We start from the raw sequence: 26922 nt of genomic DNA on the forward strand, positions 1-26922 counted from the left end.
ATGAACAACAGCACCGACGGTGATAAAAAATTACCGAAAGCTTTGATTATCGGAGCGAAAAAAGGTGGAACTCGAGCGCTGTTAGAATTTCTCAGACAACATCCAGACGTGAGAGCGCCCGGACCTGAAATTCATTTCTTCGACAGACATTACGACCTGGGATTAGACTGGTACCGGTAAGTTGATTTCTGACGTATTTGGAATATCATAATATACACTGTTCTTCAAATCTTGCTGCATTTCTCAAGTCGATCGTCTCTCTGCGCCGCTTCTTGTCCTTATGACCACGCTGTACTTAGTTAAGTATCAACATCTCAATATGGTTAAAAATAATTTATTTTTTGAGATTTTGCTTATCATCATTTCATAATTTCGACTCCTATCTTCGGATCATTCTGTCGTATATCGTGGAAATATGCTCGGTCCCGATATTAACATTTCAAGAGATCTTATTACGTAAAACCAAAATTATATAAAGAGGACCTTCATGTATTTATGGTAAAGCGTACCATAGGTTTGACGGTTATTCGATTATATTGATTTTTTTTTCATATAGAAACGATTATACTATAAAGGGATGGCCAATGCGTATAATCAATGTTATGCGGGAAAACCCCAGTAATTAATCAGTAAAAGGTTTAATTGGAATTGATCTTATATAACGCGTCTAAATGTGGTCGATGCTACTATGTATTATGAAAAAAGATAACTTAACTGTATAATCAATTGTTTTTGATCTGTTCCTCTTTAGATACATTCAATGACATATGTAGCGTATTTCTCATCCTCCTGCCAAAATCGTCGCGTATTAATAGTAAAAACATTGGCGTTATCGATTTACTATCGACGTCAAGTCTTAACCAGTCACATCTATCGAAAACTATAGCGAGAAAAGCCTAATCAAATATACGTCATTTTGAGACGAGGAATTTCGATGGTTTTAAGAGAGAGAGAACAGTTTTATTGATTTATTGCAGTGCTTTGCTTTTGTTCTCACATATTTTAATCAACACTAAACATGAAATAAGTGACGAATTAACGTTTGATAAGCATTTCAAAAACCGACAAAACACAAGGCTTGAATGGAACATTATAAAGAAATATAAGATATTTCTATATAAGGAAATCTTTTGTTCTATCTTTTTGATAAATCTGTTTGGCTTTGAACGTTTGGGTAGGGTAAGGCAGTTCGTTCTAATTATCGTTTAATATCCCGGTAAACTACAGCTGACCGCCAGTATAAATGAACATTTTCTGATATTTTGAAAACAATTCCAGCCTTTAGAAATATCCGAACAATAAACGGTCAGAATCATTTTATACCGAATCTATCGTGGATTCTCGGGTCGGAGACTATTTTTCGCGAACACGCATTACATGCGATTAAACGTATTCAAACTAATGCGATCACGACTGAAAACGCGCCTGCTTTTTTATACCGTGTATATTAAATCATTTATCTGCGTCCGATTACAAATCGCGTGATGATGACGGATAGATTATTTTTGAATGCCATTTCAGTCTTTAAACGTTCCGCCGAATTCTTCGAGCCGAGCGCCGTGAGCTCCGTGGAAACGATATCATATAGATTTTAATAGATGTATTGTAATAAAAGTTTTCATCGCACCGATTCGTGCGCGCGCGACGATCAAAAGAAAAACTTTATACGCGCGGCGTAAAATGTGAAAGATGTTTCTGGAAATAATTTACAAATTGTACCTGGTGGCGTTATGGTTAATTCTGCCAGTGTTAATCAATGACTCGATACTATATTTAAATATATATTATTTCTGGAAAGTTTTCAACCGATTCTTCGTAAGTGTTCAACTAATCAAGAACTAGATGAGCTGACTTTCTCGGCTGTCTAGGTTAACCTTTTTGACAAATACATCGGATAGAAATTCATGATTTTTTGTCTATATGCGACTTGAAATGGAACGAGTATTTTCACAATTACGTCAGTGCATAAAGGCATAAACCAGACCGCGGTTATAACCTGTGATGGTCTAAGCATGGGTATATCCAACGATGGTCAGAGACGTTGTAGGGCTAAAACATTGATACCTTATTTTTCCTTTCTGCCGAGCCGACACGGCCGGCCGCCTATTTACTAAGTACGTTACCTTAACAAAAATCACGATCAAGCAAACTAATAACAGACCCGACAGCTATGTAAATGAATTGATGACAAATTTCATCGCGATTTACAACACGGCCCGGCCGATTAGTAGAAACAAGGTATCATTTCTAGCCTCATCCGTAAATTGGTACTAGTAAAATGTACAACCGTACTTTAACGAGAACAAAAGATCGTTATTTCTGCTCTGGACGTTGGAATTATTCACCATCGTCTGTGATAGGAGAACGCGATGATTATTATGGAATCTGTTGAATGAATGTCAACACTCGAGCTGTTTACTATCAACTATATACAAAGCAGCCTCATGTGATTAATCAATTTATATTGATCATTAACTCCGTACTAGCCGATGTTTTGATAGCGTCGATCAACACCTCTTACGTCCGGGGTTCGAATCTAATATCCGGCAATCTTCCGCTAGAATGATAATCGCGGCTTAGGTTTTAGGGGTTCGCACGCGCGCCGCTCCGAAAACCCCTCGGGGGGTAATTTAGAAACTAAAAACAAAGACATCGTCGACGTGGTTTTATCTATAAATGCGACTGGATGGATGGAAAGTTTGGTGGAAAAGTAGTAATTTTGACTGGAGTTAAACGATGGACTGGTGGTAGAATAGCCACACGCAGACGTGGAGAACAGATGATAATTTAAAGCCCACTATATCTCGAATTTTATTCATTAAGAATTAAAATCAAAATACTGAATAGTTCGCCAGGTGTCAGCCGATTTCTAGTGAGAGGTCGAAATATCATGTATTTTGGTGATCTTAATTAAATGATGGACTATTTCGTTACGCTTAAATGGAATAAGCTTGCAAAACGATAAAACGTTTGAAATGAGATGATGCAGATAAAAGTAAGGGGTTTTACTAGACCAATAGGCTAGATGGGAGAAAAAGGTAATCAAAATAGAAGATAACACACTTTTTGCTATGAGTCCCGTTCAACCGACGTAAACTATCCTTTGTTCTGCGTAACTTCCAAAATCATAATGGTTTTGCCTACGAATTGTAAGTTCCCAGTAAAAAAGAAAAAAATAACAAATCAAAGATTTTCACGTGGACATCCAGGTGAGAATCAGCTGATATTAGCCTGTTACTAATTAGACTACGGTTGATTAAGCTAATTACAGAGAGCGTGAAGTTAGCTATCGGCAGCAGACACGCGAGTTTATTTACAAACATTTAATTTCCACACTTTTCAGCAAAACTTAACCGTGAATCATCGAGATATTCAACACCTTTCTGTTGCCAAACGTAAACTTCCTGATTGTTGTAATAACGAAGCTGTCAAGAGTTGGGTAAACTTACGTTTAGTCTGTATAAACTATGTGCAGTCAGTTTGCTTAAAGTTCTATAACATTTTGTGAAATCGAGATTTGCCGAATTCATTCCCCACTTTGCAGCGAGAAACTTAAATTTTTCTTAAGATATGAAATTTCATATGGAGCTCAATTCATTTCGAATGACGTTGAATCCGGCTATATCAGCGAACCCCCGAGCAATCGGTGGTAAATAACCCCGCTGTCTCGATGATGGATATTTCATACGAGCTTTTCAAAACGGCTCCACTTTTTCCCTGTGATCTCGGAGACGTCGTCGCGGCTTCACCGAATATCACAACAGGAAGTAAGCATAATAGAAAACAAGGATAGCGAAGCATGAAAAGACAAGCCTAATCATTTAATGGACCGGCTTTTTGCTGACTCATATAAACCGTTTTAACTACGAAGACATGAAGTAGTTGATAATTCATAACGGTGTCCGTCTGACTGTTTTACTCGCGCGGTTAAAACTAGGAGTCAGACTTAAAGCTTCACCTCCGAATTGGATCGTGAATATTTTGTACATTGTCGCGTCATGTCTTATCGCTGAAAAACAAAAATGGCTGAACACAGACCGTGTATTCGTACTCAATATTAAGGAAATGATAGCTGCTTTTATTGTGTTCGCAGTCATATTGTCTCAATTGTTGCTGTCTATCTCGGCAATTGTTTCGAAATGAAGACTTAATTTTCCTCGGAGGTTCTCCACACTTGAGAGACCGAACAACAATGTTATTGTATCGTGATTAGTTGCGTTCGGGCAGGCGTATATCTACAGTTTCGTATGATGATGATAACCGTACCTCCTACGAAAATAAAACGCTGTATTTTCAACCCATTGGGAAATCTGAAATGTGCAATAAAATAGCAATTACCGGCTGCAAAATCCATATAAAACGCATTCCCGATCCCATAGAGCTATATAGCTTTAATTACAGAATTTGTTATTACTTTTGCGGTCTTCGCTTTAACCATATACGTATTAGAGCCCATGGATTTAAAGCAGGTTTTGCCCATCAGATAATTGCTGGCGATCTAAGCTTTGAATGCATTGTCTTCGACGATATCTGATGATCAAGCAGTTGGCAGGTTCCAGACATCGCGTAGGCTGTCCCAACAGGTTTATTCCTTTGTTCGCTGTCTCAGACCGGCGACTTTAATAATTTTTTTCTAGAAACTAATGATATGGTTTTCTACAGTTATATACAAGTCACGTGTCACAGCGTTGACATCTTTTCCTCTTGAGATGACGTAACAATGGGAACGGTTTCATTTGAATTCGTCGCCAGGTTGTAATTAGTACTGACAGGAACAGTGTTTTCGCTCTGCTAACCGTCTTTGTCCAGAAGGTAGCCCGGAAATTAGGCTATTTGTTGTAGCAAATGTTTGTAACAATGTTCCGGGTCCATTGGTAATTAAATTCATTAAACAAGGCGCCGCCGATGACGTAACAAACGTAAAAATGTCAATATATCAAATATCAACCTCCGAAAGATACCCTAAGCAATTCTGGACAGAAAAACGCTTTCCCATGGAAACACATACAAACAAAGACATAAACGCTTTTGAATTCTCCGTATATAGGAAAATTGCGTTAGATATCTTCACATATACGTTTAGATTAGTAAAGCGCGGATAATTATATTGTCTTTTCTATCAGAGTTAACTGGAGGGCTCAACCTCCCGACGGCTACATTGACCTATTGTACCCGCGCTACCGGACGTTATTAGATCGACTGAACGCTGGGTGAATCGAGCGTAAATTTTACGTTCGCTTCGTTGGATTTTTGGTTTTGTGATGTAGAATTCGCTGGTGGTGCGGTTTAGTTTAGTTTCAAAGTGCAGCTGACACCGTCCGGGGTTAGGTGACCGATGTCGGGTTTGTAAGGGGCAGTTTCCAGGTGATTGAGTTTTTATTGGTCAATCTTGAAGATCCCGTGAATGGAATACACATGTTCAAAACGTTGTATAACTATTGCGCGCGAAGGTTTTTATTGTCGTTTTGAAGAATATGATGGGTTTATTTATAGAAATTGATGAATGATGTAGTTAGAATACGAGTCCTATCTGATAGAGAGAATAATCTCACTACAAATTGTAGATAAACGCTCGTTCTTCAGAGATTTGTTTGGCGAAAACTACCCGAAGAGTACGCACAAGAAAAGCAATAGTTTATCTAAGTGTCATCTCTAGTAATGCCAGCCTATAAAAAGGCTTACAAGATACAAACTTTTATATTAGATATTCATGGTAGAAGATTACATTTAAATCGTAAGTTAGCCTTATAAATATAGGTACATACAGACATTTAATAGTTTTACGATTTGTTAGAATGAGTTTGACTATACCTCGGTACTTAAAAGGTATGTTATATCGACATTTAGTGCTTCAATATCATATCTTATAGGTCATTTCTGAAATCATCATCTGCGAAGCATTCACAAATTGTAATTCAGATTCTACTTTAATTTGTATGATGGAACAGCCCTCGAATTAGATGAACTGTACAGGTTGATTGCGTATTTTAATTTACATTTCATTCGTAAGTCAAATTGGAACTCTATGATATCCATTAAGTAACAAGTTCGAATTTTCATGGTGTAAAACTTAGCTAACCATAAATATGTCCTAAACTGTAATTGCATTCTATATAATCGCTTTAAAAGCCCTTTTGATGACGTGTAAACAGCTCTTATATCCGACGCGTATTGTGGTTAATGGTTTGATTTTCGAATGGCGTCAAACGTTTAGCTTTTCACGCTAAACATTTAGCAGATTCATTATTTCCTGTGGTTTCTGATGATGAGTATAGCTCTTTTTTTGTAACGAAAATACATACTACAGAAAAAGGTGTTTCGGGGAGTAGTCTAAAATAAATGCTTCCTAGAATTCATGACTTTTCGTCAAGTGATGACAATCTTTCCACCCTTCCAGTCGTAAAGTTTTTTTCCTGAATTGGTTTTCATTACGCGGAGGTTGAAATTGCCAATGAATAAAATAAAAACTGGAATCATCTAATGTCAATATCCAACCTTCGCTATTCGTCCCAAAACTTTATAAAACTTACACGCGAATATACAAACTATCCATATTCGGAAATATATGAATTAAATTTAGTATCTAGATAGAAATGCTCGGATATATACAAATTTATGGCTCATTTGAATGTGTATGTCACAACAAGCTTCTATGGTTATACTACATGAATGGAATACCCCCGAATTAGGGCGGGCCTTAACCGGGATAATTATAGTCACATTCCATGGAACGACCCACCGGCTAAATCGAATTATTAACGCTCATTCGCGCCGGTAAAATAACCGACCGCGTTTACTTTACGATTCGTCGAAAAATGTTGACCTAGATATTTTACGATTCAATCAAACACGATCAGGTTGACCTATCTTTAGAATTCTTGTCGATATCAACTCAATTTTGAGTAGATATAAAAACGCAGTTTATCTGACGTCGAGAAAAGTTAAAAAAATAACTTTTTTCTGACGTTCTTTACTCTCTTAAGATAGCCATCGTAATAAGTTGAGTTCACTTAAAAATTCTAAAAAGTCAGAATTTTTTTTTCTCATGACGTTCCTTGCTCTCTCTTAAAATGGTTATCGTGACAAATTGGGTTACACTGATTTAATTCCCTTCGTTCGGTGGATTATGAAACTGTTCAATTAAAAGAAAATTGACTTACACTCTCATGTATATGAATATCACGGGGGCCAGTTTTATAGACTGGGAATGGTATATTAACTTAAACCCAGAGGCTAAGTCAGTTCATTTTCAATTGAGTAAATCCGTAGGTCAGAATTGAACCAGCGGTCTAAGAATATCGCCAACTTTTTACGTGTTGGGGATTTAGAATGAATTACTCGAATTCGGGGAATCGACCCCTCTAATTTGTCAACGATCACACCTTAAAGCGAGAAATATCAGTTCGTAATGACAGACTCGGTGACAGATGGAATTTACTAGACCCGGTATTAATCTAATGGAATCGATGTGAAATGCAGCATTAATAATCGTAACAAAGCAGTTCTTCGCGAATTTCTCTCGGAGACTATTGTCACGAAGTCCGAGACGCTATTGCAACTTGTGTTTAGTAATAGCGACGTATTGTCGTAGGGCATGAGACAATAATTGAATCCGGGTCCACTATACGACTGACTATACTATTCGGTGGTTTGTTTACAACCCGTTCGGGTCCGGGATCTGTTCTCGACCCGCGAATGGCTTTATACCGTATTGTGTCTAGTTAAACGCGGCCTATTGCAATTTGAAGGGTGCCCTCAATGACGACTACGCTTAGAAAACCGCCGATAAACCGAGCATTCAAAGAAAACCATTGAAAACGATCAAAATATCTCAACTTTACACATGTCAAACACTTAACAAGTTGAATACTCTTTGTACGGGCGTTAAGATTCGCGATCAAGATTTATACTAGCCGAACTAATAGTTTATTTAGCAACGAGAATAGACCCTCGAGAGATTCGTCCCCGGAGCGGTTTCTTTAATACAGGCGCGCGCGCGCAAAGAGAACTCGGTGGCCCCGAGCTTAGATCCCAGACACGGCGGAACTATTCTCTTTCTTCGGTGTAATTAATATACGGAACTATTTGCCTGTAAAATGGAACTAAAAAGAACCCCTACAGCAAGTTTTGATAGTTAACCGGTGCGCTCTTCCAAAGGATGAGTTTAATGAGATCACTGCAAAATATTTGCATACTGTAAATCAGTTATTCGTCGTAATACGAAGGCTTTTTCTCTTATCTGAGTTGTTTAAAAGTTAATGCCGGGTGTAATCCATTGTCTGCCACCGAACCCTCTTTAAGGCGAAAGAAAATCCGGAATACGAGACGACAGAAATGTTTGCAAATAATTTCAGTAAACGCTGTTCACCGAAACCCTAGTGTTTCGTGTTTTCGTGATTATGTTCGGTTGTGCGCTGTGCTAGGCTAGGATTCGATACATTCCGTCGACAACCTGCTCGGTATCAATGAAATACTGTGAATTTTTTATTGCAGTAATCCGGATGAATATGTTTTGAGGCGAAGTTTAGGAATATACCATCAGTCTGTATTACGCGGTGTGCGCGCCAGAGGAGATGGTTTTGTCGGTTTTTACCTATATTGAAGGTTGTTTAAGCTATTACTGTACATATGTTTCTCGGTTGTTTGAATCCCTAACAACCTACGCGGTTACTGAGATTCGATTCCCATCATATCTACATCTCATCGCGTCCGTATCCCGACATAGTTCTTCGACGTTATCGACATCTGTTCAGATTGTTACTTCCAGTTTTTCCACCCCGGCAGAATAAACTCTGGACCATGAAATTAGCTAATTATTACTAAAGCGGCTTTGAATACTGTATTCGGTATGGCGTCTATCGTCTTTTTTTCCAGCCAAAATATACTGCCAGAAATACCACGAACATTTTAACTACGTACAAAACCACCAGATAAGGAGCGTATAGGGGTTAATTTTCTACGTCACGCCTCAAATATCAAGGGGATTTTAGTTGGCAATATTTTGTGGTAGGCAAGGGCGAATCCAAGGGGGACTAGGGGACTACTACTAGTCCCTCCTAGATTTTCTCAGGTGCCGTCAAAATTTTCGAAAAAAATTTCATTCTTTAAAGAACTATGAATCATTTCCTCGTGACTGCCATCAAATGGCCTTGGAGAACGCCAAATTTTCTGAGGAAGATCCGACTTGAGCGGAGCCACTTTTGTAGTGGGAAAGTACGTACGCCTATAATGTCTTACTTTCGGCGAATTCGTTTGTTAGTTCGTTTTCCAATTGGAAATACCTCCGCATTATAGAGCTGAAGGTAACGTAATAAGGCCACCGAATACATTTCTTCTCACCGGTAGAAGTAGGTTCGCCTGCCTTAAGTGAAGTGAACGGTTGATTTTTAAGGAAGCAAGCCCGGATCATCGCGGTTCTTGTATCTTTCTCTCTTTTTCTCTCTGTATACACGTTAACGCTTCAAACGTTTACGTATCTTCTTCCGACAACGCTTTTCCCGTAAAACGTTCGTCCAACTTTTAACTGGAGAACGTAAGCGTTTTTACCCCGCGCGTTTAATATAGCGTAAACGTAGCGGTGATTAGATGAGCGTTGAACGAGTCTGAAAGAGTCTTTCGACAACCATTAAACTAATGTTATCGGTAGTGAGAAGAGTTTTTATAGGCTTATATACCCGCGTTCGGGTTGTCGTCTAATACATCACCGCGTGCGCACCACAGTCTCTATTAAACAACGATACGATTCCATCGGAGGGAAAAATCGTTTTCGCTGAATTGTAGCCGAGATCTATAGAATGATAAAAACGTATAAAAGTTAAAAGCAAAAACTAACGGCGAAATATCGAGGGAAGATTTGATAAACAGAACGAACAATAAATGTCAATCTTCATGACAGATAAACTAATGCCGTCCTCGGTGTAGAAGATAAATAGTCAATTAAAATTTATTGCCTAGCTTTATGTTAGCTAGATTGCTACTGAGTATAATGGCGCATTCGGTAGAAAGAGTTCCTCGTTATGATTTACGTAGGAAGTATGCATCGTCAGTGCTTCACCTTTTGCAGCTAGAAATTGATAATATTTTCAACGATAAAGTTGAATTTTGTGAAATATTTGTGAATGCTAAAGATAGGTGTTTTTCTAATCCAAATCCGTTGAGTAGCGCGCTTAATACATAATTCGGCTCTTATATCGGTTGCAACTCTCCCTCTCCCTCTCCCTCTCCCTCTCGACTCTTTGTAGGAGGTTATATATGCTGCGATGTGAGAGGTGTCAAGATGTGATTCAAACTATGACACAAGTCAGACTGCGTGAACTAAAAAGATAACCATCAAGGTGATATAAATTATCCCCAAAGCTGTTTACTACTAAATTGACAATGTCTATAAAAAACAATTTTTCGTACTCGTACTATCTGTCGCTTGAAAATAGTATTTTGCGCATAATTAGGATACACTTTTGACTATGGAAACCCCTATTTCCATAACGAACAAACGTTAATTCATTCATGAAATTAGGGTTTATCGCGCTCTGTCGGAGTCTCCAACGCCCCGAAAGAAGATTCGTTTTTTCAAGGGAACCCAATTATCTTTATGCAACGTTGTTCTTGACTTTGAAATACTCCAGACTTAACACTGTTATATAGCGTTAATAATGAGTTAATCCTGGAGTTAGACAACCATATTACCGCAGTTAATCCCTTTACCCAGTGGTATACCGTATTCATTAAAAACGTAATCAGGATGTTGGTAAAAAAACAAACTGAGGTCACAGATAGATCGGTGCAGTTGCGTATACTGATGTTTGTCAGTGACTCGATGTACCTATATACGGAAGCTGTATTGCTATAGATCGCAGGGATGGATCCAAGGGAGGTGCAGGCGGTGTGCACCCCCTAAAAGTTGCAATAAAGTTTCACAAGAAATGGAAAAGTATTAAACCGACACCTAAAATGTTTCAATTCACAAGCTTTCTCTCTGTATTTCCAAAAATGAGTAAATGTTTTCCGATGAGCTTGATTTCGGGTAGACTGGTTACCGGGGTCTACCTTCAGTTCTGACGCGAATGCAGGTGGCGCAGAATTGGACAGGCAACCAGTCTATCTTTCGGGGTGCCATTTTGATTAAATGATGTACCCTGTTCTGGGGATGCACCGTACCCTGAATCAGACGCGCGCAGTAATGTCTTAAACCACACTAAACGTCTTCACGAGTAATGTCTACAGCCATTGGTATAGTTAGTTTATTCATCAAATACCTTCATATCAGAGGATTGAGATTGAAAGATGCCTTTAACTTTTGCGGGCGAACTTCTGTTATCTGAGTTAGTCGACTATTCGCAAAGCGAATGTCAGTTAGCCGTATGTTCAATAAACAGTACGCTACGGGTTCGAGCACGGTTGCAGAAGTTCGAACCTTATAGTTCTACGATGGCCGATTTTAGTATTAGATGCATTAAATCATCTCGAATAACTGTGAAAACCGAAGTTCCCCACCAATCAGGCGAATATTTGTTTCATGACAAGTTTTCATCATTTTAGTTTCTGTAGATTGATATCGGTGACTGAATAGAGCTACGGCAATTGTTGGAGAGACCGGGGCTACATTGACTATGCCCGTTCACACTGAGCGACCGTAAATAAAATGTGGCCAATGTGTCCCGGTCCAAAGTTCCCATCGGGTCACTGGCCCTATGTACCATACTTCCCAAAAGGTCCTCACGCGGTTACTGCGATGCGAACAGCTATATTCATATGTTACAGTCGTGGAAAAACAGCATCGGTGTTTGACACATGCAATGTTTGATATTAGTATTCATATCATGGAACGCGGAACATTTAAACCAGTGAACCAACTCTCGTATTAGTCAGGTGCAAGTGCCACTTTACTGGACATGAAGTGTCGGTTGGATTTATGAGCTGTTTTCATGAATCCGTATCTAATTATCAAACATTCGTTTGGGGCAGTTATATGACTGTTGTTGTGTCGGTGTACATGTGGGTAGACACTGGCTTATGTAGTGGGGCATCGATAAAAAAGGATCACCGGTCAGATATTGCCTATTGGGGTTAAAACGTAAATATTTCTTGGCATAACTCATTTTCGATTCGACATTCCAATTAATCCGTTGATATATCAGGTCTTGATTCTACGGGGATACCAGTTGAATACCCCGGTAATGAATCAAGAATCAGACTCACCGTATTTATGGATCAGGTTTACTATGACTAAGAACTGCGCCCTACTTATTCACATACGTATATGCTACACTTGCATCGTAGGACATTTTCACAAACAAATCTTTCAACGCTTACAAACGATTAGTTTTAAATTTGAAATAGGGACGTTTCATTCGATTTATACATATTTGGCCATGCCAACCCATCACACCGGAAACGAAACGAGGGTGGAGGGTTAAGTTTTGAAAATCGTTAACGGAAATCGGAAGTTCAGATGTCGGTCGAAATTACATAATATTCTAGTTCTATTTTCGGCGACGTTTCGTGTTTACCATGGGCGTATAAACTGAACGTCCATAGATTTTTGACGCCGGAAAAACCGATACAATAATACTTTATGCATTGATAACTACTTTGCGTTGATAAGGGGTACGGTGTGAGTCGATGAGCACTACGTCATCAATAATGGCGTTTCAAAATAACACTCACGATTTTAAATTTTGGCATTATTTCATGACTCTTCATGTTCGATTTAGTAAATTTTAGTAAGTCTTTTGAGAATGCATTTTGAGTGGATGTGCGCTACATCATCAATAACGGGGCTAGCCTGGTTAGACTGGTTACCGGTCTTTAATTATTCGACGAATTCGAATTCGAAATAACTTTATTGATTCTTAATATCATACTACATAATGCGTCGTCGATAAGTTTAGACAATATACCGATATACGTGTAATATCTTTCTTCAAGGCGTCAATAAACATTCAAGTTAGTCTTCTTGTTTAACCAGCTTCTCGAAAAAGCACATAACGTGTCTGAGGCCTGCGCATCATGCCCGAGGCCTGCTCAATCAAACTCACATTCACCGATTACGTAACCGATTATTCCGCTGTAACTGTATCCATCGCGACTAAGCCGGGGCTACTGTTTATCCGTCAGGAGGAACATCTATCTGATAATTTCCTGACGGACATTTTTCCGTCGCTCGCCGTTCGATTCGTATATTGACTCATATGAAGAGTCACGGAGAGATAAACATCGGAGTCAATTAGAAACAAATCCACGAGTTGCTGAAACACTGGCCACCAGTGGTCACCCGGAGAGATGGTCAGTTGAGTGTCACACGATAAAAATACTAGTTGAGTAGATGATTCATGGCGTGTCTCGCGGGTTTGTGACAATGATAAGATCGTTGCTCTATGCTCGATTAGTTAACTATTAAGACGAGCTGTGTCTCAACCGAGATCCCCCCGACCTTGAGACCGATGCATCATCGCAAACATCATTGATAGGATTGGGTCGATTGGCACGAGTATTTAGTGGAATATTTTTCGTGCGTTGATTAGACAGCGCGTCTGGATACTGATTTCTTGCTCATGGGCTGCATTTTAAGCGTACGATATGGTGATGAATTCTCATGGACGAATGTTCATGCAAAAACACTAGTTCAATACCTTTTCATCTGAAACTTATTTACTGGTCATTTTCGATTCGGGCATTTGCTCGGTCAGAAAATGAGCTTTGAGGTGAACTCGGCTATTGATATGGCAATCAAGAGCCAACAGAAGACATCAATGCTGGATTCGATCGAGGTCTATTTTCCATTTTTTCTCAAATTCGGTTGATGACGAATGAAATTCGTGTCATAGCATGAAATGATCAAATTTGAGTTCGTCCATGAATTTGCCGGATGTTGTTGGTATTATTGAAAAACATTTTTTTTCCTCATCGTGTTTTCATATGAAGTGATTACAGAATTAGAAAAAAGAGAAACAAAAGAAAAAATGGTTTAGGCATTCGAATGATTATGATAAATTATAAATACCTATTTGTACAGTCGGTAAGTATATAATAAATAACAAGAAAAATGTAAACGAATCATAAATTCGCTTTGAACGTATAGGCATCACAAATTCAGCAAATTTGTTGAAAGATTTGAATTCGTACATCTCATTATCTCTCAATAAGTTTCCAGCCTCCTTGGTTGTATGGATTAGATAAGAGTTAAATACCGAATTTCTAAAAGTATTTATAGTTTCTGCATGGATAGAAAAACAGTGAAACCCATTATGTCCTATAGGATAGCCGGTGGATTTAGGTCCTCCCTCGGTGGCAGTGAAATGTGGTACATTCATATAGCCTCATAACTTAAAGCTCGATTCCAGATTGAAATAAACTATAACTTAAGATCACTAATGATAAACGGTTTCCTGTAAAATGTGGCAAATGTTTAATAGTTTAAGGTTCAGAGATAATTCGCTTCTCTATTTTCTTTTGAATATTCCTTTCAAAAATACTCTACTAGGCAGTAGCGTTGGCAAGGAGGAGAATTTTTACAATTTCCGAACAGAGTGTAGGAATGATGCTGAACACGAGACGATTTTCCAATCCATTAGATCCCTGTAACTGCCTCCGGTCCGGCCGACATTACACTGATAGGAATCTGACATAATCTTAATTCCAACAATGTCGAATGCGATTGTGACAACGTTTGAGGACGTCGGCATTTGAAGACCGTCTAAAAAAATTTGATAAACACAAAGAATTCCCGATTAACTTGTCTAACGTTAATTCAACTGGCAAATCGTCCTTACAGTTCAAATTCGCTTAATCTTTCAAGGAAGGCTTATATTTTCACTCAACATATCCTATCCATCATAAACGCTGTCATTGATATTTCATTTTTTTTTCTAAAACATCGACACGATACCACGTGCTTAGATGGACTCCGAAGACTTACGCACCTATACGCGAGTTACGTAGTATGCATATTATAGATACGTTCAGAGCGAACCTCACCCTGCCCCCAGGTAACACGGCGTTGTCATCCTTTTATCATGTGACAACTATTTGATGTTTTTACTTTTAACGGTAGTAATAATATTTCTGCTCAGAATTTACCTTCAGTGGGTGTACTGCGTGTGAACGGTGCTATTAATAGAAAACAGATCGGTTAGGCTCTATGCGCGTTTCGTGGTAAATATCGTGCGCTCGGAAAAAAAACCACCAATACGTAGTTTATTTCGGGATTGTTGTTGTCAATATACGCTATATGATATCAGACAATCGAAGTCTGGTTTGAGCAAGAAAACTGACTTGAAAGTTCATTGACGCCTTGAAAAACAACAAGATGATATTGATGATATGCACATGTAATATCAAGTATCAATGAAGTTTTTTAGATTTGAATATATCAATAATTGAATTGAATTGACCGGCAACCAGTCTAACCCCGACATATTAATGACGTATCAAAAGTGCTAATCAATTCCGTTACAAAATAAAAACCAAAATTCACGGTAATTGTTATTGTGGAACGCCAATATTGATGACGTAGTGCACATCGACTCACACAGAACCCATCATATAACGCATTATCAATGCATGTAAACATTATTGTAACGGTTTTTACTTCGTCAAAAAATTACATACATATATACTAATTTCAAAATATACGAATGCTGGATTTACGAAATTCAGAATGTTTTGAAAATATCATCTCTTGGTCATCCCATAGTTTACTGGTGTATTCCCTCCCTCTGAAAGCTCGTTTGTATCGGCTTCGGTTAAGACAACCGAACTCTAGCAAGCGGAGATATTACGTACGGACGAGTCACGTGTCTATACGGTCTGGACGTCGTGTATTATTGATCCCAGTTCGTGTTCGAAAATAATTCGAGCATGATTTTTTTTCAATAATCGATAGAAAGTTCTGATCGTTATTTCACCATCGATACGATAAGCGACTGCCGATGGGGAGTGCTCGTGCGAAATGACTAATATTAGAACTGTATTATCAATAATACTTTCTATTTTATCGTAGATTTACGACAGAGTTCTATATTTAAGTTCCAGGCCTACGTCGTGTAGATCAAACGTGATACCCACTACATCTTAGAGAATTGATTTTAGAATTCAACCCACCACTTAAATCGCGTTGCCCGTAGTTATAGTGAATGAATCGCGCTGTTATATTGAGTCTCAACTCAAATTCATCGTATTTCGTGAAATTCCTGAAGTGTTTTCGATTTTTCGCGTATGGTGCTTTTTGTCCACGGGCCAGGGTGGTGGCTGGTTTTAATTGTATCAGGGGAAACGTTTTGACTGCGAAGTACCTTACGAAATCTCACAATAGGGTATGTCATTACGAATCGATCGACCCCATCCCATAAACGCGAGTACGGACCCACCCAAAATATATCTCACATTATAATTTGAATGTCTTTGTAAACGATGATTTGGTCGACTTTTAACAACGATAAAGTGAAGAATTAGACAACTATGTGAGATAATCATGATCAAATGGCTTAAGGCCTGTTCCATTCAATCATATCTGCCTTCCTGGTCATATTAGGACTGTTGTTAACTGGAAATCATTTGAAAAATAGAAATGGGGATTGTTTTCAGGGATAATAACGTGAATTGCTTTTCACGATACATCCAAATCGCGGAGGGACATCGATATATAGCACAAAGAACAACTGCATCAACTTGAAATACCAACCTCTGTTTTTTTTCTTGAAATATAGGGATCGAGCTAGTCATAGATTTCGTTTGATTATTTGGTGTCCCTTACAAACCCCATATACCTGCCTGCATCGAAACAGGGGTTATGATTTTGAAATCGGAAATCGAAGTACAGATATAATTGTTTGATCGGTGGTTGAGTTGACAGAATTCTTTTTTTGTGTAAATCGAAGAACATGATTGGGAAATTTGTTTTTAGTATATTATATAAGTCCGTGCCAAAAAATTTGTATCCAAGTAGTAAGTTGTTAGCATTATTATAACATCATGTATGTAATAAGCTTCTAGGTAATCAAGATTTTGAGTTCTTAACCTTCGCTGTCGTTGCTGGCTGAAGGGCGTACGTACATGTTGCTAATTCGATGTAGATTCCTACTAAACTAATTTCAGATAATGAACGCTTGAGAGACGACATGTCAACAAGTGTCCACCGCGACCAGTAGTTCATCTGTAACAGAAAACTAACTTCATTTGCGGAATGATCGTCCTGAGTGTCCGTTATAGGAACTTAGCTTAATTAGTATCGGTGTATATAGCGACGGCTAGAATCTGTACGGTTGATAATTAAATTTATCAGATTGGGAGACATATAGGGTGGCGTAACCGTAGGATAGCGCATCAATCACACTAATCCCATCGGCGTATGTGTCTAATAGAGTTTTTGGATCATATTCTGCAGGTTGTTGATATGTAACCGAACAGGATTTGTGTACAGCAGCAATTCTGAGCTTTTCATATGCCATTCTATGATTCGTAAAAGCAAACATCATTGATATGAACAGTCTTGCTGTAATAGTTCGGTATGCTTCCACCGAGGACCATATAGATTGCAGCCCTATGAAGCATGATTAGATTCGGGACCTATATTTCTAAGATAGAAATCATGGCGTATCCTCACCATATGTCGGGCTTGTATAGAGTTTCACCCGAAGGTGTTCGCGGTTCTTATAGAAACGCTTTAAAAACGCATGTTTCTTTATCGTGTGTTATTCCAATGCATTATACACGCCACACAATGGACTTCGTGTTTTCAAAACTGACGCGAATCGTGAAAACCTTGTCTGATGTATGGAACCCAGCGGGGTCCAGCCCTCTCCCAGTCAATCATACATTGATCCCGGGCCCCTTGACCTATGTCGATTCGGCTCGAAAACGCCGTCGATTTATACCGGCTTTATATTTGCCCGCATTTGCGCGATATTTCCGAGCAGCAAGGCCTTAAAAGTAATCTATTTTTTCTACTCAAGTATAGCCACAGGTTAAATCCATTTAATTCACTCGAACCCCACTGAGCCGCATTGTGCTGCGGGCTGTTATTCTCCGGCGTACATGAAATGCCATTTCATTCGCCATAAACATTATTCCTATCAAAACTCATTTAAAAACTGTAAAAGGCCAAGCGATGTGCCCCTATCGAAAAAAATATCGGCATCGGTTCTAAGACGTTTTATAGTTATATCATTAGCGAGCAATTGCGTAATTATTTTCACGAAATCAAATAAAACGCGAATTCCAATAGAAATTCCTACGTACGCTTGATTTATGGTGTAAATCCGACTTCTGTAATACTAATGAGGTTTTAAACATTCGAACCGTCACATCTGGCTTCGTAAAACGGTTTTAATTGGAGACAAATTAGGATTAGAGGGTTTGAATAATAGAAATGGGCTATTTAAATGCTTCAAACTGTTTGCGATCGTTTTGTTCGGTGTTTCTAAACAAGCAATACATGATGAATATGTTCAAGTTGGCAGAACTAAGTCGTTACAACCTCGTAGTAATTATCTAGACAAGATTATGACTCCAGGTTACAAAAATCAAAGAAACTTAAAGTATAGAAGTTTTAAGTATAGTTTTAGCTCCACAATCTATTCTAAGCGAGAACTCAATAGACTCTCAATGCGTTTTGAAATTTTTGCCATTTCATCATAAAAATTAGAAAAACATCCAGGAAACTTCGCATTAGCTCGCATTCGCTCTGACATGCTCCTTGTCGTCTCTAGTTCTTTTGGCATGGTTAAGGTGACAGGCCGAATCTTCTAAATGATAATGTGGATATTCCAAATTAGAAATTATCTTTAAAAGCTAGCAGCGAAACAAATTATGCATTCTCTGCGGATCGAACCTGGGCCTCGTGCACCAGGAACCCCTACTTTGCTGTTCTTAGATAAGCTGGACTCCATATAGTTAAATTAGTTCATCTCCAATGTTTTAACTCCCTGTGTCACCCAGATTATTGAATCCGAAAAGCATCCTGAACTATGTATCCTGAGTCTATGGTCATATCAACCGAGACCGCGTAGATGCTCCCTAGTGACCGTGTAAAGGTTCTGCTTCAAATCGTATTTGCGTAAAGTACTCTCTTCTGCATCTCTTCTTCCTTCTTTTCCTCATTCTCTGCCCGCTAAGTTCTGCTATTTTCACTCGCGTGTGTGGTCCTTTGACTTCTACTTATCATTGTGTTAGTCAATTTTGCGTCCGCAGTTAGATAGGGTAAGAGCTTTAACCTCTCCATTTCTCACTCGGTACTGACTCGGGATATAAGTAAGAGGTAATCGCCGGTATAGTTTGTTTAAAGAGTGAGAGGTATTTACTCTCAGTTCTCTCGAACGTGATGAAGCATTAAATTTATTCACTTCACTCTGTCAGCTTTAATACACAAGAAGCGAGTACTCTATCGTACGCGACTCTGTACGGTTGGCGGTTCGATACCGACGTTTTTTCTTTTGGGGAAATATTTCGTCGAAATCGTTTAGATCTGGGAAATGAATTGAGAAATTGTGGAGCGCACGACTATACTCGCACTAGGAAATATTCTGTTACCCAATGTATTTCTCGTGTTCCTCAACCAAGAAATAAAGTCCAAAAACATGGATCCCGTAGCGGGGGTGCATGGTGGGGTGGTGCGGTGCGTACCCCTCGAGTTCTGGAGTTCCGCTGCATCCCAGAAAAACACATCTACAGGCAAATGAATTTAAACATTTTTCGCTATTAGGATTACGCTCCCCCCATCAAAACCCGACGCTACGGCCACGGAAAGTGTCTTATTAACGGGCTTCTAAATCTATTCTTAAATCTTAGTTCTCTCGCCGCATCAGGCCGACGGGTTTTTTTAGCTCCCTTAGATCACTGCATCGAACATCCCTAAAAGACCGCGCGATATATGTGTTTCTCCATTTGCGAAACGACGCATAAAAAAGAATTGTTACGCGTCTGACCAGCAGAACATTCTCAGCACTAGCGATTCCGGTAAGAGTTACGGAGAGATGTCTGTGATGTGGTGCCGAGTTTGTAATCTCTTTAAATCAGTCGTTTTATCGCCCGTCTGCCGCGTGTGAAATCAATGTCATTAACCCGTTACACATCTCTGCCCTTTTACGATCCCCCCTATTGATCTATCAGTCGTACCGTTGACAAGATTTGTGTTTTCCTGTAACCCGATACGCCAGGTTAATGTAAAACGCTACTTGTTGATTTTGTACTCGGCGCACGCTAACGCGGTGAAGAGGCGACTGCGTGATCAACTAGCGTGTACACACAAAGAGCGCGCTATATCATCGTTAAAAAAAAACTAAAGAAAGCGAACATTTTAATCATTACTAAAATGAATAGAAATGTTAATACTATACAGCGTACTACACATTTAAAAGATTAAAAACGATATTAAAACCACGGTATGTACAAGATTTAAAAGTTTTAAAAACTCGAGAATTCATTCAATCAAAAATTGATTTAAAAGACACGATTTTTCGAACTCACACTATAGTGAGATCATCGTCACACCCGAGTGTGGTTATTCTACCGCGATATTCTGATAACTATGAAAAGAAAGAACTCAAAAAAAATTGTGAAGTTAGTCTTCCCTATAAATGAAGTGAAATCGTTGCAAATTTCGAGATTTTAATGTTCATAACTATACCGGTAATTCCTTTATTCTTGTGCGTATACTAGCAACAAGTAACCATCCCCTAAAGTTTTTTGATATTCATACGACGGTGCGGCGTCTCCTTCCAGGCAAACGATATACGCTTTTCCCATCAATGGTACTCTCGTCCATGTCTTGTCTGATATGGACTCTCTTGTCTGATGGACACTCGTGCGCGATTCAGCGAATTGCGCCGTTACCATTTCATATTTATATCTATAAGTATCAGGTTTTAAGCCGTTGTTATGCAAAGAGTTATACTTATTGATAACGGCAATTGCAAATGTTTACGACTCGATGATAAACAATAGATGTTTAATCGGGCTTGTTTTATCGCGTGGATAATTTATCAATTGTATCGGTTACGTAAACCGATATCAAATCGCTAACCAAAATGCGGATAGTATATTTCGTTGATAGTTAAACATACCAATAATTCTTATTTTGTAACATCAACCCATTTGAATACAGTAGAGAACAGTGGCTATAACGAACTTCACGGGACCAGAAAATATATTCGTTATAACCGATAGTTCGTAGAGGTGCGAGCGAGTATGCTCTTACGCCTCCTTGGTCATACAGTCCTCTTTTTTAAAGTACAAATAAATTTTATTAAACAAAGTCAATAGTATATACAAAATAAATACATGCTAAGGTCCAAAGGACATTATAAGCAATTACAATTGTCATAGAAATAACAGTGGCATTTGACTGTGATCATACAGTCCTCTCTCGCACAGCCAGCCCATCCCTTTCAGCTATGGCATTGGCGAAATAATCCACGAATTCATATGCCCTTGAAAATGGGAGAAAAAAATGGATGGTATTCACAGCAAGCCTGAGAATGTCGGCCATATTGTGAACCAGGGAGTCAAAATTGGAAATAGATGTATGCCTCTAATGGGGGTCGAGGACTTTTATGGACGGCTGATAATCTACTACGACGTTATGCCCAGTGTAGTCAAATCATTTGAAATATCACGTTTACCTAATGCTTCTTCTCATCTATACAATAGTGAATCATATACCCTCCTATGATATCGTAAATCTGCTCTACCTTGAACATTTAAGTCAGATATCTATCGGGATGTAGACACAGCGAATGCACTTAATGTTAGCAGAGAAAATAATGAAATGTACATTGTATTGATAGTCAATTTGATGGTTGTTATAATAATTATAGGCGTATTTACCGTTGCAGGTATGAAGCTACTAAATAGCTCAGTTATCTTACAATATTTGCTTTAGACTGTTGTTATCTCGGGGGGGATGAAGATGCGATGGTTTTTACGGAGGTAAATTGTCGATCGGTTTTGAAAGAAAACTCGACGATCGGGGCAAGATAAACCCTCCCGTTCCGACGAGACAAACATAGATATCTCCCGCAGTTAGCGATAAGATCTATAATCGTCTTATCACTGGGAGATAAGATCGACGATAAACCCATCCTCGCTTACTGCCTTCCGCGAGGTAAAACTAATACTGTTGGTTCGGGTGTTTTCGAACTTATGCTTTTCAAGGACATCGGTCGATCACGATTTTGACGACGTAAGTGTTTCCAGTTCTTTTTCAACGCAGGACCACAGTACCAGCTATCCCTCCAGAGGGCGTGGCGAGCACTCGGTCTCAAATTTTGTTTTTTTTTCACGTTTTATATTCAATTTTGTCTCCATGTGCTATTCTTATGGTTGGACTGAAATAAATATATTATCTTATTGTATCTTGCGATACCAAAATAAGTTCATTTTCGATTAACTTGAATTTGATTATTCAAACACCCGTGTCCAAATACTATCGCACGAGCATCCTTCTTCTATAGATAGAGATCCAGTATGCATCGACATCTAAACCTAACGGGCTGGAATCATGGATCTGTAAGCGGTACTGGACCTATAGACGCATGAGGAGCGGTTTTTGTAATTTTAATTTAAGGCAAAATGATACCCCGTTTCTCCTGATCGGCCGGGTCACTTCAGTGATACCGCGATGAAATTTGTAATCAGTTCATTTCTATAGCTGCTGGGTATGTTATGGTAAGCTTGATCGTGATTTTGAAAAAGTTATGTACAGACCGGGTCAACATTTAAGCTAAGCACACTAAGGAGAAACGACTTATCATTTTTATCAGCCTTAATTCTCCATTTTCTGATTACAATATAACGTATGATCCGATAAAATATATGAACCCGTTACCATGACAATTGACTGTACGTGTTTAAATGCATTCCGTAAGCAATGGTAAAAAGTACAACAACAACTGTTCGGTGTCAACTTTCACTCGGTTTTGGTTCGCGATAATTCGGTTTAATGCGAATTCAATCAGTATTCTAAACGAGGATGCGGATCGTTCTCGACTGTGTTGTTCGGTTACCGGTGGCTGTTCATCATTGCGCAACGGCAGCGGGGCGGTTAGTAACGGGCAACAGCCGTTTTAAGAATCGAGAAGGAAAGCTTCTTATAAAACCCCTCCGTAAAACGCATCTGTGCGTGTAATGCACGCAGGCTGTAAATAATCCGGCTGAAGTGTCTCAAAATACACAACAATAGAATTCTGAGTATATCGGACGAAAACGTATCTACAGCTTAGCTTAAAACCCCGAGGACAGTGTGTGTATGTTTTGCGTAGTATAATAAAGTAAACTTAAACTCAAATAGATACGAATAAATAGACATATGAATTTTTCTAAGTGGACTGGATTCTACGTTTCGCTCCATTCATCGCGGATTAAAGACACTGCCGATGGTTACAGTTCATACTGAGAAGAGAATTGTAATCGTTGACGAAAAAAATTCCATTCCTCCAATGAGTCTTTTTTATTTTCATCATTATCAGTGGTGCGTTTCTTTATCCACGTATATTCATTAGTAGCTGTGTGTCGATTCTTATGATGAATAATTAATTTCAACCAGTTTTTGAACAGGCACGCCGAATCGGACCCGTGTATTACTCATTGTATATTAACGATTTCGATCGATGATTGTGGAATTTATGTTGCTCTGCTTTTCCCCCTGGATGACACCATGGATGTTCTACGGTGGCAAGCGAGGATCCGCTATATTCGGTTCTCGGGCATAATACGACTAGAACAAACATGGGCAATATCCCCAAAAAAATTTCGAGTGACTGGTTGATTTGCTTTCAAATGACTTTTCGAACAGATGCAATATTAAGATTAAATCATTTTTAAATGTGTTTTCTAATCGAGATATCCAAAGTAGCGTTGATTCTAGACGTCGTTTCAGCAATGGATCCTTTTTCGGTCAGTCAACCCGCCAGATGTGGTGTTGGTCAAAACCAGGAGTCTTAAGCTAATTCTTATTCTCAGCGACACAGAATCTGATGGTGCCATGTATACATAGCGATATGTATGATCCAGTTATAGGTCTAGCAGTTGATTAGACTTATAGCTGCTAACTTTCCACGTATGCGAAAACGCTGCCCATGTCTCGTAGACCATTCTGATTACCGGTATTCAAGAATGATCGATATTAACACAAACTTCGAGTTATAGAACGATTTACGTAGCCGGGAAATATCCAAACGAATCGAAGGAAAAGTTATCCTTTCATTAACAGACCCCAGTTCCGAGGGTAAAGTGACATTCTCTTGCTATAAACACTTCACCGACTTCTTAAGAAAATCATACCAACGCAAAACCCTCGATAAACAATGGCAATAAGCTAAAGTTTCTGATATGTAGCATACGCATATATCATCGGGATTTGCGGCATTTCGGTCGATAGTCTGATTATATTGTTGGCCCGATACGACAAACTTCTATAGTTAACAAAAACCTATTGTTCATTCTAGTGCCGATGTATGTATATGTATAAAATGGAGGGTCTCTTTTCGCTGATTTACGATATACGTCAATAATTAACTAGTATTAGTCACTGATAGTATAAGATGAATTAATAGCTAATTCTTAATGATACAACAGCTCAAGTAGCGGTTTCTACATAGGTGATGTGCCAGTGAACTATATAGTCTATTTAATCGACCTACTCGTGAGAAAGTCTTTTGACAAGCGTCACGTATATACTTGGATGTCCAATAGGAACAAACTGGAATATGAAATTCAAGATTCGTTGAAAAGTCAGGGAATTTTGTAAAAAACCTAAAAATCGGTGATTGCTAGATCGCGCATAAAATGAAACAGTTTCCGTTCATATCTTACGTATTTAACTGTTTAAATTGATCGGATCTTTAGCATATCGAATCAGGAAAAAAACGTGCATGTCGAGGAATAGTCAGGGAAAAAGTGAGTCAAATAAATGTGGCGACCCTGTCAGAGTCATACCCAGTCACGACTGGTCTCTATAAAGTGTGCTAGGTGTCTTGATGTTGAACTCGAGTCAACTCAAGGATTTTGCAGGTCCACTGTTCGTTTAACTCGACCAGATTGAAAAGCGGATAATTCAACGAACTTCAACTCAAACCATGCGATACCGTGAAAATGATATAGCTTCTTGGTTATGATCGGCAGAGATAGCCAATCGCATACGTACCTACCAAAGTGGTTTCCTTAGTTGCGCAGTCAATGTTTGAGATTTAAGATCAGTCATAATCCAGTTTCATCCTGTTGCTATATCTGGGGTTGATCTAGGGGGCTGATACAGGTAGGGGAGGGGTACGCCCCAGAATAGGGCACCTGATCATCGGAAAACATAAACTATTTTCAAAAATACTGAGAACATGGATTTAAACGTTTTAGGTATATATTAGTAGATATCCTATAGCGCATATTTTTCATTTTCCCTAAGAATTTCAGGGCAACTTGATATTTTAGGGGGTTGGGGCACCCTCTGCACCCTCCCTGGACCCACCCCTGACTAACCTAATGTCAATGCTCGCAGTATAACCAGGGTTTGTTTTTGGATGCGTTCGCGGAACCGTCCAAACACCGCTTCCTAAAAACAACCCCGCGATCATGAATGACGCAACCTTAAGAACACAAATGTTTAGACGGAACTGCAGTACAGACAGACCTGATGGCGATATGTTTGCAGTAGGAAGAGTGACATTGACACATAGGTTTAGAATTTTTCACCGTCAATTATCGGGTCCAATTCCAACAAACAAAGCCATTAAAGCATAAAAAATCCATGTGTCAATCTTGTGCAACTTGTGAAGGATTCCATCCGCTGATTGTTACCGGAAACGAGGCCGCGATAATTAACTGGAATATCGATTTTTGCAACTTGTTGACTGGTTCAGTTTATGTATTGACAATACAAATGGACTGGTGTCCGCTAGAGTGATGACGGACGTGACGTGATCAGCTTCAATCTAATCTAGACATTAATCAAATATACAAAATCGAAACACAGTCTCGATTGAGCAATATGAGAGAAATCCAAATACTGTATACACACGCGCGTCTTAACAGATAACGGGGCTCTCTCGAATTACGAAACCGCAAGTTTATTTATAAATTTCTGATGATTTGTGACTTACGTTTCGTTGTTCTTGTATTTTTCAGACAACAAATGCCGGCGACGTTGCCCGGGCAACTGACCATGGAAAAAACGCCGTGTTACTTCGTCACAAAAGATGCGCCGAGAAAGATCTTCAACATGGATAAGAATATCAAGTTGATACTAGTAGTGAGAGACCCGGTGACTCGAGCTATCTCAGATTATACGCAGAGCTTAAGCAAAAGGACAGCTAAAAAGCCATTTGCCGATTTGGCCTTGTTGCGAAATTCGACCGTCGTCGACGGCCATTGGGGGGCTATACGCATTGGCATGTACGCGGTACATTTAGAGCGCTGGCTTCGTTATTTCCCGATGGAACAAATTCACGTAGTCAGCGGCGAAAAACTCATCTCGGAACCGGCGAAAATAATGGCCGGCGTGCAGGGCTTTCTCGGCATTAAAAACATCATCAACGAAAAACATTTCTTCTTCAACGAAACGAAAGGATTTCCGTGCTTGAAGAAAGGCGAGAGCAGCGCGCGACCGCATTGTCTCGGTAAAACGAAAGGGCGCCAACACCCGTACATAGACCCTCGCGTCATCGTGAGGTTAAGACAATTCTTTCGGCCGTTCAATAAGAAATTCGAAGAGCTAACCGGAATGAAATTCGGGTGGACGTAGCACGCCTCGCGTTACCGTATAGAATTTCTATTAAGAACAAATTGAAACCATGTGCTATTATTTTTTTTCGAATCGACAAGACTTAATTCGCTGCGTGAAAATAAATGACGTTGCCTCGTATTGTGGACAATCATTTCGGGAAAAACGTGTCTGCTAAAACGTAGTCGTAGGTGTCGGCTATACCCACATCTGTG

The 26922-nt window shown here is 39.1% G+C and overlaps 1 protein-coding gene across 1 annotated transcript; it reads left to right on the forward strand.

Annotated features, from left to right (window-relative positions):
• On the forward strand, positions 1 to 26728 carry LOC141903841 (heparan sulfate glucosamine 3-O-sulfotransferase 3B1-like). Its single transcript, XM_074792180.1, has 2 exons — positions 1 to 176; positions 26113 to 26728. Exons 1-2 carry the CDS (start codon positions 1 to 3, stop codon positions 26726 to 26728), a joined length of 792 nt encoding a protein of 263 aa, XP_074648281.1.
• Positions 26729 to 26922: the final 194 nt, after the last annotated feature.

The sequence above is a fragment of the Tubulanus polymorphus genome, chromosome 4, assembly GCF_964204645.1.
Source record: "Tubulanus polymorphus chromosome 4, tnTubPoly1.2, whole genome shotgun sequence".
NCBI lineage: Eukaryota > Metazoa > Nemertea > Palaeonemertea > Tubulaniformes > Tubulanidae > Tubulanus > Tubulanus polymorphus.